At 41.6% G+C, this 14899-nt stretch overlaps 1 protein-coding gene across 2 annotated transcripts in view; it reads left to right on the top strand.

Moving 5' to 3' along the window:
* Nucleotides 1-686: 686 nt before the first annotated feature.
* The window catches only part of LOC147087276 (Fc receptor-like protein 5), an 81772-nt gene continuing 67559 nt past the window's right edge, over nucleotides 687-14899 (top strand). The window contains exon 1 of one of the 2 annotated variants that reach the window (XM_085978217.1): nucleotides 687-823. In XM_085978217.1, the coding sequence (XP_085834343.1) occupies nucleotides 793-823 (31 nt within the window). In that variant the 5' untranslated portion in view covers nucleotides 687-792. The remainder of the gene's footprint in view (nucleotides 824-14899) is intronic. The other variant, XM_085978216.1, reaches the window with a different exon arrangement.

The raw sequence follows: 14899 nt of genomic DNA, 5'->3' as shown, positions 1-14899 counted from the left end.
TTTTAGCTCAAAAACGCTACTCACCACACATTGAGAGTTTACGTACATGCATTCTAAACCCATCTCTGAATTTGTCATTGTCTTTTTTAGTCTGCTCCTACATAAAATTGTATTATTACCGCCTCAAGTACTGTCTTCTCTAGTACTAGCTAACACAAGCACTCTTTTATGCACCTTATTCCTCTTTTCGACTTGAATATGCTGGTGCTCTTTTCCCTGCCAAGTTAGTGTAAATCCTCCCCAACAGCAATAACAAACCTCACCCCGAGATTAATGGACCGGAGTCTGTTGAGGTGCTCACAGGTGATGAGTTCATAATCCCACTTTAGGAAACTTAAATCTTAAATTGGGGTAATTGATTAGTTGACGGCAGGAAAATAAACAGGAAACAACGGGAGGTCGTACATAGTCAACTAGATAATTAAGGTCCTTCAGGGAAGAGAATGATAGTAAACTGTTTGGGGTGAATTGTCACACCGCAGGGTGGAAAGAGGTGGTAGCGATTTTGCAGCCCGTTTTCAACCCTAATGATTGTTGTTGCCGGTTATTATTGTCTAATATTCAAATTTTGTAAAGCTGGAGCTTGCAACGTTCCAATCCGTACTGCATTCCAGCTTGTAAACAAACTCAGTGCTGTTGCTTTAATTGTGGGGATGACCTCACTTCCTGCCGGCCTCTCTTTCTGCTCTCAGTGCCTCAACGCTTCCTGGTATGAACTTCTGCGAGGCGGAGCATAACAATCAGTCGCCGTTACTTACAGCTCTCATCTCTCAATTTAGCTCACACTAGAACATGGAGAGAGCCGCCATGTTAATGCTGTTTGGTGAGTCGTGATCAATTTATTACCTGCTTTGCTGGATTCTGGGTCTGCGAGGTAACTGAGTGGGCAAATGTAAGCAGGAGAGTGGGACTGAATCCGGTGGTGACCGATCTCCGGTAGTTCAGTGGATTAAAGCAACTCCTGGCAAACTAAGTGGACCACTTTAGATCGGCAATCTGTCAGAGTGGATATTTGTTTGTGCTGAATTCTCCATGAGTAACATTGAGACAGTGCAAGTGGTATTAGTTTTCGGGAGAGGTGAGAGATTTGCAGCGTCGGAGATCAGATATGCAATGTATCCACTCTCCCCAAGGGCAAAACAGAAAACCGCCGCCCTTACAGCCATGTTCCAGGGTGAGTCTCCTTCTTCACAAAGGAGAGGGGAAAGATAAGAGTAATTGAAATAAAACGGTTAAGAGTATGTCTGATAAATCACAATATCACCTGATGAGGTGTGCGGTTTCACAATGTTGTTCGGTTGACTTAAAGGTTCTTCTGTCGGTTCAGTAATGCCGGCTAATCTGTGGAAAAGAACAGGAATGTACCCGGTGGGCAAAGGAAGATGCTTTCTGGCCGGCACAGTCACAATGGATCGAATGGCTTCCTGTGCCGTACGTTTCCATGTTTCTACAATTTAGGAGGTTTGGAAAGAGGAGAAGAACAATATTATCTGACAGTGGATATTACAGTAAATATATTTTTAGCACTGCCTTTGTTTCTGGGACACTTTTCTTTCCGTGAACATTCGAGTTGAAACCGCAGCCTTCCGTTTTCACACCTAACTGTTGCTACTTTTCTCTGCATGACTGAACATTGTCCATTTGTTTGCTTATTTTTCATTCTCTTTTCACACTTTCATCTCAATGTAAGGCGTTTTGTGATATTTGTGAGCCTGCGTGTACTGTCTGTGCAATTAAATGTTTCTGGTGAATATTTCGGGCAGCTTGCAGACCTAGAAATTTATTTTAACCCCTTTTCCTCATTCAGTCTGCAAGAGCTGAGCATCTGACTGTGATATTGATCTGCCCAGAGTGCGGACACTAATGTCCGCTAACAAATGCTGGGCTGCATCTGCCCTGCTGTGCTGATAATTTATCTCTTAGACTCCATTTTTTCAATCTCAATTTCCACCGTCAGTACCTCCATTCATTCCATAAGGGAGATTCCACGGTGGCCTTGCTATTCTTTTCCGTGCTATGGTCGATTGTGGAGATCAGTAAAAATGCTCAGTTTTTTCACACACACACCGCCCAGCTGCTTTCCTTTGTCTTTCAGTAATGGTTTCACTCAGTCACAAAATGGACCATGTGTGTATCTGTGCATCATTTACCATGGCTTTGTTTCTTCAAGGCAAAGGCACATCCTGATACCAGCCATGGATTTTTGAAATTGTTTACACATGGTCGTCTCGATAGGCCTTATTTATTTAGCCATTCAATCTTACAGTGCAGAAGAAAGACATTTAGTCCCAGGATCGAGGTTTTAACACATAACCATGCAAAATATGAAAGATTATATGGAATCTGATTCAATCACACTTTCAGGTAGTGTGTTCCAGATCTTAAAAAACCTCTGTGTCAAATCATTTCACCTCATCTCCGCTCTGGAACTTTAGCTGTTTATCTGAAATCTTTGAACTTTGCTTGCCGACAGTTTATCACTCCTTGCTCTATCAAAGCCCCATATATTGCTAATAACTCTGTTGTAAGGAGAGCAATTTCAGCTCCTCCAATGGATGGCACTCATACCTAGTATTATCCTGGAAACTTTCTCTGATCCCTCGCGAAGCACTTGAAATCATTTCTAAAATGCGGTGTTTAGAATTTTACACAATACTCCAGTTGAGGCCTAACCAGTAATTTGTGAATGTTTAGCTGGACTTCCTTGTTCATCTATTAAGTGCATCTTTTTCCAAAGCCAAATATCTCGTACACGCTCTTAACTGCCTCTTTAATTTGCCGTGCCACATTCAATGATCGGTCAGCATGTGCTCCCAGTTACCTTTGCTCTTTGACAACTTGAAGATATTGTCATTTGTATTATAATGCCTCGCCATGAAGTTTCTACCAAAGTGCTTCACTGCACTGTTAGCCACAGTAAATTCCAGCTGTCATAGTCTGCCCATTTCACCACTCTGTCTATTTCCTCCTGAATCTGCTGCTATCCAGCTCTCTATATATAACCTTGCCAAATTTTCCATCAGTGCAAAATTCGAAATGTTACCCCTTATACACAAGTCCAATTCATGTAGGTAGAACACGATTATCAATGGTCTTAATACCGCCCCTTGGAGGAATACCACTGCATATTTCCACACATTCAGTAAAACTTCCATTCACCACTGCTCACTCCCTCGTATCAATATATTATCGCCCCTATAATACCATGAGCCTCTGCAGTTCGGGTGATTCTGTTATGTGATACTTAATTGCAATTCCAGATATACAAAATCTACGGCACAACTTTCATCAGCCCTCAGGGATATTTCATCAAAAAACTCAATCAGGTTAGTCAAACACAATTGTTCTTGAAAAAAGCTTGCTTCTGTAAGTGAGAACTTAATGTTGTCCTTGACAATGGTCTCCAGTAGTTTTCCCAGCACTGAAGGTGGACTGATTAGCCTGGCATTAACAGGTGTATCGCTCTCCCCGTTTTGAAGAGTCACATGATATTTGCAATCCTTCATTCCTCTGGCGCTACTCCCATTTCCAAGGGGTTTTGTAAGATTGCGGTCAGAACTTCTGCTATCTCCTCAACCACTTCCCTCAGGAATGTAGGATACCTCCCATATGGATTGGCTGACATGTTAATGTAATTAACGCAATCTTATTTTTCATATTCTTTTTATGTATTTTATCCAATCCAGTAGATCTACTGCAAAAATGGACTCCATCCTCTTCCTATGTGAAGACGGATGCAAACTACTCATTCAGTACCTCAGTCATGCTCTCTGCGTGCACAAGAATATTTCCTCTTTTGACATTAATCGGCCCCACCATTCCTTTAAAATTTATTAAAGGTGTATATTACCCACTAATCTGTTTTCATGGGCTTCCTTTGCACTTCTTATATCGTTTTTACATTTCTGCCTGCACTCGCCCTATTCAACCTGGTGTTATGCTGCGTTCTGCAATTCTCATTTGTCATAAGCCTCCTGAACTCCGCTTAGTGCAATCTCTATTCTGTTTCTCATCCAGGCACTCTAACTTTGGAAGCCCCATTTTTCCTTCTTATGGGCACATGCTTGCTTTGTACAGAGGAGAACAAATCCAGCTTCTCCAGCTTCTCCACATAACTGAAGTCCCTCATCCCTGGTACCATTCTGGTAAATGTTCTCTTACCGTTCTCTGCCATAAGGTGAACATTCCCAGCTTCACAGGTCTCTGCACATAACTGAGGTCCATCATCCCTTGTAACATTCTGTTTAATATTCCCTTAACCTTCTCTGCCATAAGGTGAACAATCCCAGCTTCACTAGTCTCTCCACATAACTGAAGTCCATCATCCCTGGTACCATTCTTTTTAATATTCCCTTAACCTTCTCTGCCATAAGGTGAACATTCCCAGCTCACTAGTCTCTACACATAACTGAAGTCCATCATCCCTCGTAGCATTCTGTTCAATATTCTCTTAACATTCTCTGCCATAAGATGAACAATGACAGCTTCGCTGGTCTCTCCACATAACTGTAGTTCATCATCCCTGCTACCACTCTGGTTAATCTTCCATTAACCTTCTCTGCCTTAAGGTGAACAATCCCAGCTTCACTCGTCTCTCCACATAACCAAAGTTCATCATCCCTGCTACCATTCTGGTTAATCTTCCATTCACCTTCTCTGCCTTAAGGTGAACAATCCCAGCTTCATTAGTCTCTCCACAGAACTGAAGTTCATCACCCCTGCTACCATTCTGGTTAATCTTCCATTCACCTTCTCTGCCTTAAGGTGAACAATCCCAGCTTCACAACTCTCTCCACATAACTGAAGTTCATCATCCCTGCTACCATTCTGGTTATTCTTCCATTAACCTTATCTGCCTTAAGGTGAACAATCCCAGCTTCACTAGTCTCTCCACATAACTGAAGTTCATCATCCCTGGTACCATTCTGGTAAATATTCACTTAACCTTCTCTGTCATAAGGTGAATAATCCCAGCATCTCAAGTTTTTCCACATAACTGAAGTTCATCATCCCTGCTACCATTCTAGTTAATCTTCCATTAACCTTCCATGCCATAATGTGAATCATTCCAGCTTCACTCGTCTCTCCACATAACTGAAGCTCATCATCACTGCTACCATTCTGGTTAATCTTCGCTTAACCTTCTCTGCCATGAGGTCAACAAACCCAGCTTCACTAATCCCGCCACATAACTGACGTCCATGATCCCTGCTACCATTCTGGTAAATTTTCCGTTTACCTTCTATGCCATAAGGTGGAAAATCCAAAATGCACTAGACTCTCCACATAACTGAATTCTGATTATCCTCCTGCAATTCTGGCAAATTTACTCTGCACCGTTTACAAGGTTATCAGGTCCTTCCTAATGTGTGGTGGCCAGAATTGGACACAGTACTCCAGCTGAGGACTAACATGTGATTTACAAAGGTTTAGCATAACCCTTTTTCCTTTTATATATTATGTCGCTAATATTAAACAAAAGATATTAAAGATTTTTTTGACACATTGATCAACGAGTCCTGCCACATTTAAATACTTTTCTATGTGCGCTCTGTTTCTGAACGCCCTGTAATATTTTATAATTTCCTATACACTGCCTCTCCTCTTTCGTCTGCCCAAATTCCAAAACTTTATATTTCTCTGTATTAAATGTCAGCTGCAATGTACCTGCCCATTTCACCAGTTTCTCTCTGTCCTCCGGAAGTCTGCTACTATACAGTGCATTGCTTACTACATATTTCAAGTTTACTACTTTTCCAACCAAGCTGCAAGCTGACTTGCTTTTCAGATGAAAGAAATGGAGAATATAAAGCACTTGGCTTTCATGCACTTCCAAATGCAATTTAAAGTTTTTTATTTCAATATCGTTTAATTACTTTAAATTATTTGGACTCAGAAACAAACTACATTGATTGCAATGTTCAGTTGTATTTGCAGCACAATAGTTGTGTAGTAGTCGTTTGTACAGTTCTATTTCTTCCATTGTGTTTCTATATAATTCCCCTAATTTATAGTTTACGAGAGGTAAAGTGGAACATTTTCTCTTCATATATTTTACGAACATAAGAACATAAGAATAGGAGCAGAAATAGGGCATCCTGCCGTTCTCGCCTGATCCGTCATTGAACAAGATCTTGGCTGATCTTTGAACCCCACTGCACCTTCACGCATTATCCCCATACCCATTGATTCGCTTAATAACCAAAAAATGATCGATCATGGACTTGAATATATTAACGACTGAGCCTCCAAAGCCCTCTGGGGTAAAGATTTCCAAAAATTCACCACCTTCTGATTGAAGAAATTACTCCTCATCTCAGTCCTAAATGGCTGAGTATGTATTTATAGACTGTGAACCCTGGTTCTGGACGCCTCAGCCAGGGGAAACATCCTTCCTGCATTTACCCTGTCTAGCCCTGTAAGAATGGTATATATTTCAATGAGATTAGCTCTCATTCTTCTAAACTCTAGAGAATATAGGCCTAGTCTGCTCAATCTCTCCTCATAGGTCAATCCACCCATCCCAGGAATCAGTCTGTTGATACAACGTTGCAGTCCCTCTATGGAAAGTATATCCTGCCTTAGGTAAGGAGATCAAAACTGTACACAATTTGAAGGTTTGGTCTCACTGGGGCCCTATATAATTGCAATAAGTGTCTTGAATTCAATTTCATTAATAATTGAATGTCTGAGAATCATTCTGTTAGTGCACTTCTAATTGTAAATGTCAAAGCAGAATAGTGTAAATGTGTCAAATGGAAAATCTTGCAGGCCTATGAGGAAAAACATATGAGGGGGTCTAATGTTTTGGGTCTGAGAAAGAGCCAGGACAGGCACGAGGGGCCGAATGTCCTCTTGCTCCGCTGTCAGGCTCTGTGTTTCGCTGATTCTATCTGTGGTGGTAAGCAAGGTATTAACTAATTATACGGTTAAACTATATCAGAGAGATTGTCACAGTGCATTTTCATTCAATATGTTTATCCTCATTCTTGGGTCTGATGCCGTTCCCTTGCTGTCAGGGTTGAATTCCTCATTGTACGAGGTGACGCGCTTCTGAGCTGTAACCAGGGGTTCTGTTGTCAGCATTTTCTTTCACTGTTAACCTCAGGCTGAAATATTTTCATCATCTATTTTTATCGGTAATTAAATCCACTTTTTAGTTCCACACAGATTGCACCTGAACAACCCCAGCTTCTCTCATCCCTCCTCATAAATTAAGTGCATTTCCCTGGTACCATACTGACAAATCTGCACCTAGCCTTCTCTGCTCAAAGGAGAAAAAATTAATCTTCTCTAGTCTCTCTTAATAACTGAAGTACTTCTTTCCCGGTATGTTTATGATAAATCTCCCCTTAACATTCTCTGCTCTAAGGAGACAAATCCAAGTGTCTCTAATCTCTCCGCATAACTGAAGTTGCTCAGGCCTGGTGCCATTCTGGTGAATCTCCAATTACACCTCTGCGCTCCAACGTGGACAATCCCAGCTGCTCTCCTCTGACTACATAACTGAAGTCTGTAAGATCAAGACCATCAGTTCAGCTGCTACATCACACAGTTCCCCTGATAACAACGCTCAAACAGTTCTGAGGCTTCGCCCTCTCTGAGCACTGACTCTGAGTCTTTCCCGAATCTCTCTCCTATCCCCACGCATGCTCTTCCCCTGTTTAGTTTGCCTGTGAAACCCATCACCTTGGCCTTGAACTTATTTTTAGTGAACAGCTGACCATCTGACTTATTTTCAGACCTTAAACAAGCTGATGTATTGAATTATTGTCACTTCAGTTACTGTAATTCACTTGCAAAACAGCATTCTGTCTGATAGTATCCTCCGATTTATCCCATTCTGTTTGTGTGATGTCCCTAAGCACATCCCCTTTTCAAGTTTGGAAGTTGCTGGTGGAATATGAAATAACTATTTTTATTTTAATAATTGAATCAATTTGTACTAATAAACGACAGTATGGATTTCCAGTCGGCTAAAGCAACGCACACGGTGGTGGATTATACAAGAATTTATTAATTTTTCAGTTGAAATTGTATAAGAAAGATTGCCACAATGTACTTCTTTAAATGTGTTTAAACACATTCTCGGTTCTGAACCACTGTTCTTACTGTCAGGGGTTAAATTACTCTCTGTCCGAGGTGAAGCGATTCAGAGCTGAAACCATAGGCTTCTGTTTACAGCATTTACTGTTACTGTGAAATTCAGCCTGAGAATTAAATAGAATACATTGCAATAACAGCACAGAGACAAGGCCATTCGGCACCAAAAGGTCTATGCCATTGATTATACTCCACATCAGACACCTCCCAATCTATTCAGATGACACTATCAGCATATTCTCCTATTCTTAACTCCCTCATGTTACCAAATAGTTTCAAATTAAATGCATCTATGTTATTCACCGCAACTGCACCATGTGATCCCATTTTCCTTATTGTGTCCAATCACTGCGTGAACAATTGTCTCCTAAAGGCCTTATTGGATAAATTGAACTAAGTCATCATCTCTCGGTTTGAAAAAGCACGGTTTAAATTGTTACTCGACTTAATTTGGAGAATAATGTTTATTGTCAGGAGAATAGTGGAGCATACTGATCCCCCGATAGCTCAGTTAGTGCCTGCAGTGCAGACCTAAGAAGTACATAAATGTAAGGCCGAATGGTCAACATCGGCTCCTTGCTGAGTTCCCTGATCTCCAACAAGCGGATACTGGCGCTACCATTCAGCTCAGTGCTCTGAGGACAGTGAAGGAAGCCTCTGCCAAAAGTCGTGATGCAGCACTTTGATATCTGTTGCCTGCTGCAGAGCGAGCATGCGCGGTAGGAGGGTAAAGTTCTGCCGGGCTCACCACTGCTGACCTCAGGTCAAGCAACCCACTCAGTGTCTGCACTCAAACATGAACAGATAATGCCGGGGGTATTGGACACTTCGCGAGAGAAACTGAATTTTTAATACAGTCACTGTATATTATACTAAATATATTGTAGTTGTCTCGCTTGTTTTGAGACACTGTTCTTTCTGCGAGCAGCTTTGTTCCTCTTTCTTTGAACTGAAGTTCCTTCGAGTTGAAACCGCTGACTTCCGATTTCACAACTAACTGCTGCTGCTGTTCTCTGCAGTATTTAGCATTTCCCTTTGTTTGCTTATTTTTCATTCTCTTTAGCATCTTGCCTCTCAACTTCAGGCACGTTTTGCTATCATTGAGCGTGTGTATACTGCTTGTATATCTAAATCTTTCTGGTGAATAATTCAGGCAGCTTTCAGATATAAGAATTTATTTCAATTCCATTTCCTCATTCAGACTGCTGGAACTGAGCATATCACTGAGAAACAGATCTGAACAGTGGGCTGAGACGAATGTCCTTCAAGCAATACAATGCTGCAGCTGCCTTTGGTGCTCAGAATTTAGACTTTATCTCTTCAACTCAATTTTTTCCCAATCTGAATTCCTACCGTTACTGCCTCCATCTAATCCATAATGGAGATTCCACGATAGCCTTGTGTTTTGTGGTATGGTCGCATGTGGAAATCTGTAAAGATGCTCATTATTTGTACACAGACTCCACCCAGGTGCTTGCTTTGTCTTTAAATGATGGTTTCACTCCATTAAAATTGACCATTTTTGTATCTGTGCATCCCTTAATGGTGTTTTGTTTCTTTAAGGCAAATACACTACTCTCTGCCTCTTATCCCTTAGCCAATTACGTACTCAATTTACCATCCTGCCTATACTGTCATGTGCTTCTACATTTCGCATCTGTTATGTGATATTAATTGAAATTCCAGATATACAAAATCGGCTGCATGGCCTGTTTGTTATTTCTTCAAAAAACTCAGTCAAGTTAGTCAAACATGATATTTCTTGAACAGCTCCAAGTTGACTGTTCCTTTTTACACCATGCTTCTGTAAGTCAGACTTAATATTGTCCTTAACAATGGTCTCCAGTAGTTTTCCCACCACTGAAAGTAGACTGATTAGCCTGGCATTAACCGGTATATCTCTCTCCACTTTTTTGAACAGTCACATGATATTTGCAATGATTCAGTCCTTGGGCACCACTCTGATTTCCAAGGAGCTTTGCAAAATCGTGGTCAGACCTTCAGCTATCTCCTCCACTACTTCCCTCAGCAATGTAGCATACATTCCATATGGATCGTGCGAATTGTTAACGTAAATATCGGCAACTTATTTTCTACATCCTTGCTATCTATTTTATCCTATCCAGTACATCTACTGCAACATTAACTTCATCATCTTCCTAAGTGAAGACAGCTGCAAACTATTCATTCAGTACCCCAGTCATGCTCTCTGCCTCCACAAGAATCTTTCCTCTTTTGACATTAATCGGCCCCAACATTACTTTAATGCTTATAAATGATACATTTTACCCGCTAATTTGTTTCCATTTGCTCCCCTTTCCCTTCTTATGTAATTTTTCAATTTCCGCCTGCACTCTCCCTATTCTACCTGGTGTTCTGCTGTATTCTGCAATTGACATTTGTCATAATTTAATTTAACCTCCATTGTCTTTCTCATCCAAGCGCTGTAGCTTTGGAAGCCCCATATTTCCTCCTTATGGGTACATGCTTGCTTTGTACCGAGGAGAACAACCCCAGCTTCACCAGTCTCTCCACATAACTAACTTCTGTCAATCTTTCTACCATTCTGCTAAATTTCCTCTGCATCATTTATAAGGTCATGAGATCCTTCCTAATGTGTGGTGGCCAGAATTGGACACCATGCTCCAGCTGAGGCCTAACCTGTGATTTACAAAGGTTTAGCAAACCTCCTTCCTTTTGTATTTATGTCTCTACTATTAAAGCAATAGATCTTAAAGGTTGTTTTAACATATTGATCAATAGGTCCTGCCACCTTTAAAGATTTGTGAATGTGCGCTCTGATTCGGAACGCCCTGTAATATATTTTAATTTCCTATACATTGTCTCTCCTCATTCGTCTACCTAAATTCCATCACTTCAGATTTCACTACATTAAATGTACCTGCCCACTTCACAAGACTGTCTCTATTCCGAAGTCTGCTGCTATCCCCCTCACTGTTTACTACAATTTAAAGTTTACTGCATTTCCAACCAAGCTCCAAGCTGACTTGATTTTCAGTTGAATGAAATGGTGAATATAAAACACATGGATTTCATTCACGTCAAAATTGAGTTTTATTCTTATTGTTTCAAAGTCGGCTAATTTCTTTAAATTAATTGGACTCAGAAACAAACTACATTGATTTCAATGCACAGTTACATTTGCCGCACAATACAGGGTTATTAGGCGGATTGTATCATTCTATTTCATCCATTGTGTTTGTATATAATACCACTAAATTTACAGTTTACGAGATGTAAAGTGGAATATTATCTCTAAATGTATATTAAGAACATAAAAACATACGAAATAGGAGCAGGAGTAGGACATCTAACATTCCAGCACTATCCCTAAACACCATGATTCAATTAATATCCAAAGATTAATCGATATTCTGCTTGGATATAATTAACGACTGAGCCGCCACAGCCCACTGGCATACAGAAATCCAAAGATTCACCACCCTTTGAGTGAAGAAATGTCTCCTCATCTCTGTCTTAAATGGCCGACCCATTATTCTGAGACTGTGGCCCCTGGGTCTAGACGGCCCAGCCAGGGGAAACATCCTTCCTGCATCTACCCTGTCAAGCCCTTTAAGAATTTTATATATTTCCATGAGATCACCTCTCATTCTTCTAAATTCTAGAGAAAATAGGCCTAGACTACTCAGTCTCTCCTCATAGGACAATCCCCCCATCCCAGGAATCAATCTGTTGAACCATCGTTGCACTCCCTCTATGGAACTCTAATTGTAACTGTCAAAATGGAATGGGCTAAATGATCCAAAGTGAAAAACTTGCAGGACTTTGAAGAAAAAACATATGAGTGGGACTAATGTGATTGGTCTGGCAAAGAGTCAGCACAGACACGATGGTGCTGTGGTTCCAGCGCTGCTGGAAAGTTCTGTGATTTGCTGATTCTATCTGTGGTGGTAAACACAGAATTAATTAATTATATGGCCAGAAACATAAAAGAAATATTGTCAAAATGTATTTTCCTCCTTAAATTAAATTCCTCATTGTCCGAGGTAAAGTGCTTCTGAGCTGACACAATAGGTTTCTGTTTTCAACATTTTCTTTCAGTGTTAGCTTTAGCCTGAAATATTTTCAAAAACTATTATTAACTGTATTTAAATCCACTTCTTAGTTCCTCGCAGACTGCACCAGAACAACTTCAGCTTCTCTCATCTCTCCTCATAACTGAAGTCCCTTTCCCCAGGAATCATACAACTAAATCTCCACCTAGCCTTCTCTGCTCTAAGGAGATCAACGTATATCTCAAGTCTCTCCTCATAACTGAAGTCCTTCATTCCCGGTACTTTTATGTTAAATTTCCACTTAACATTCACTGCTCTAATGACACAAATCCAAGTCATTCTGGTGAATTTCCGCTTAAACCTCTGTGCTCTAAGGAGAACAATCCCAGCTTCTCTAATCTCTCTACAAAGATGAAGTCTCTAAGATCAAGTCCATCAGTTCAGATGCTACATCACACAGTTCCCCTGGTCACGACGTTCAAACACCTGAGGGTCCGCCCTCTCTGAGCTCTGATTCTGCATCTTTCCTTAATGTCTCTCCTATCCCCACACATGCACTTCTCCTGTTTAATGGGACTGTGAAACCCACCACCTTGGCCTTGAACTTATGTTAGTGAACAGCTGACCATCTAACTTCCTTTCAGGCCTTAAACAAGCTGAAGTATCGAATTATCGCAAAACTGCATTGTGCCTGATAGTATCCTCCGATTTATCCCATTCTGTTTCTGTGATGTCCCACAACACATCTGCTTTTATACAGGTTACAAGATGCTAGTGGAATATGAAACAGCTTTTTTATTTTATTAAATTGACTTGAATTGAATTGCATAAATAAATGACAGTATGGCGTTTCAGTCTGCTACTCCATCACACATGGTGGTGGTTATAGAGTCATAGAGTCATAGAGTTTTGCAGCACAGAAAGAGGCCCTTCGGCCCATCGTGTCTGCGCCGCCCATCCATCCCTGTCCAGTCTAATCCCATTTTCCAGCATTTGGTCCATAGCCTTGTATGCAATGGCATTTCAAGTGCTCATCCAAATGCTTCTTGAATGTTGTGAGGGTTCCTGCCTCTACCACCCTTTCAGGCATTGAGTTCCATATTCCAACCACCCTCTGGGTGTAAAAGTTCCTCCTCAAATCCCCTCTAAATCTCCTGCCCCTTACCCTGAATCTATGCCCCGTTGTTATTGACCCCCCCACTAAGGGGAAAAGTTCCTATTTATCTACCCTATCTATGCCCCTCATCATTTTGTACACCTCAATCAGGTCCCCCCTCAGCCTTCTCTGCTCCAAGGAAAACAACCCCAGCCTGTCCAGCCTCTCTTCACAGCTGAGGCGCTCCATCCCAGGTAACATCCTGGTGAATCTTCTCTGCACCCTCTCCAAAGCAATCACATCCATCCTATAGTGAGGCGACCAGAACTGCACACAGTACTCCAGCTGTGGCCTCACCAGCGTTTTGTACAGCTCCATCATAACCTCCCTGCTCTTATATTCTATGCCTGGGCTAATAAAGGCAAGTATCCCATATGCCTTTTTAACCACCTTATCTAACTGCTCCGCTGCCTTCAGGGATCTATGTACATGTACACCAAGGTCCCTCTGACCCTCTGTACTTCCTAGGGTCCTACCACTCATTGTGTATTCCCTTGCCTTATTTGTCCGTCCAAAATGCATCACCTCGCACTTTTCAGGGTTAAATTCCATTTGCCACTTTTCCGCCCATCTGACCAACCCGTTTATATCGTCCTGTAGCCGGAGGCTTTCCTCCTCGCAATTTACCACCCCACCAATTTTCGTGTCATCTGCGAACTTACTGATCATACCTTTTACATTCTCATCCAAATCATTTATGTAGATCACGAACAACAAGGGACCCAGCACCGATCCCTGAGGTACCCCACTGGACACAGGCTTCCAATCACAAAAGCAACCATCAACCATCACCCTCTGCCTCCTGCCACTCAGCCAGTTTAGGATCCAACGCGCCAAGGCACCCTGGATCCCATGGGCTCTTACCTTCTTAACCAGTCTCCTATGCGGGACTTTGTCAAAAGCTTTACTGAAGTCCATGTAAACCACATCCACAGCATTTCCCTCATCCACCCCACTAGTCACCCCCTCGAAAAATTCGATCAGATTTGTCAGACATGATTTACCCTTGACAAAGCCATGCTGACTATCCCCGATTAATCCTTGCCTCTCCAAGTGGAGATTAATTTTGTCCCTCAGAATTTTTTACAATAATTTCCCCACCACAGATGTTAGACTCACTGGCCTGTAATTCCCTGGTTTATCCCTGCTACCCTTCTTGAATAATGGTACAACGTTAGCTGTTCTCCAGTCCTCTGGTACATCCCCTGTGGCCAGAGAGGTTCTGAAAATTAGTGTCAGAGCCCCTGCAATCTCCTCCCTTGCCTCCCACAGCAGCCTGGGATGCATCTCGTCCGGGCCTGGGGATTTATCCACGTTTTGGCCTGCTTAAACCGCTAGCCTCTGCTCCCTCTCGATGCTAATATGTTCAAATATGTCACAGTCCCCTTGCCCGATTTCTATGTCTGCATCGTCTTTCTCCATAGTGAACACAGATGCAAAAAATTCATTTAAAACCCCGCCTACATCCTCTGGCTCTACACACAGATTGCCACTTTGGTCCCTAATGGTCCCTACCCTTTCCCTGGTTATCCTCTTGCCCTTAATATACTTATAAAACATCTTAGGATGTTCCTTTATTTTGCTCGCCAGTGTTATTTCATGG

Source organism: Somniosus microcephalus, unplaced genomic scaffold, assembly GCF_052327205.1.
Source record: "Somniosus microcephalus isolate GS21.2 unplaced genomic scaffold, FLI_Smic_1.0 unresolved_chr6, whole genome shotgun sequence".
NCBI lineage: Eukaryota > Metazoa > Chordata > Chondrichthyes > Squaliformes > Somniosidae > Somniosus > Somniosus microcephalus.
This window is presented reverse-complemented; position numbering and strand designations above follow the sequence as displayed.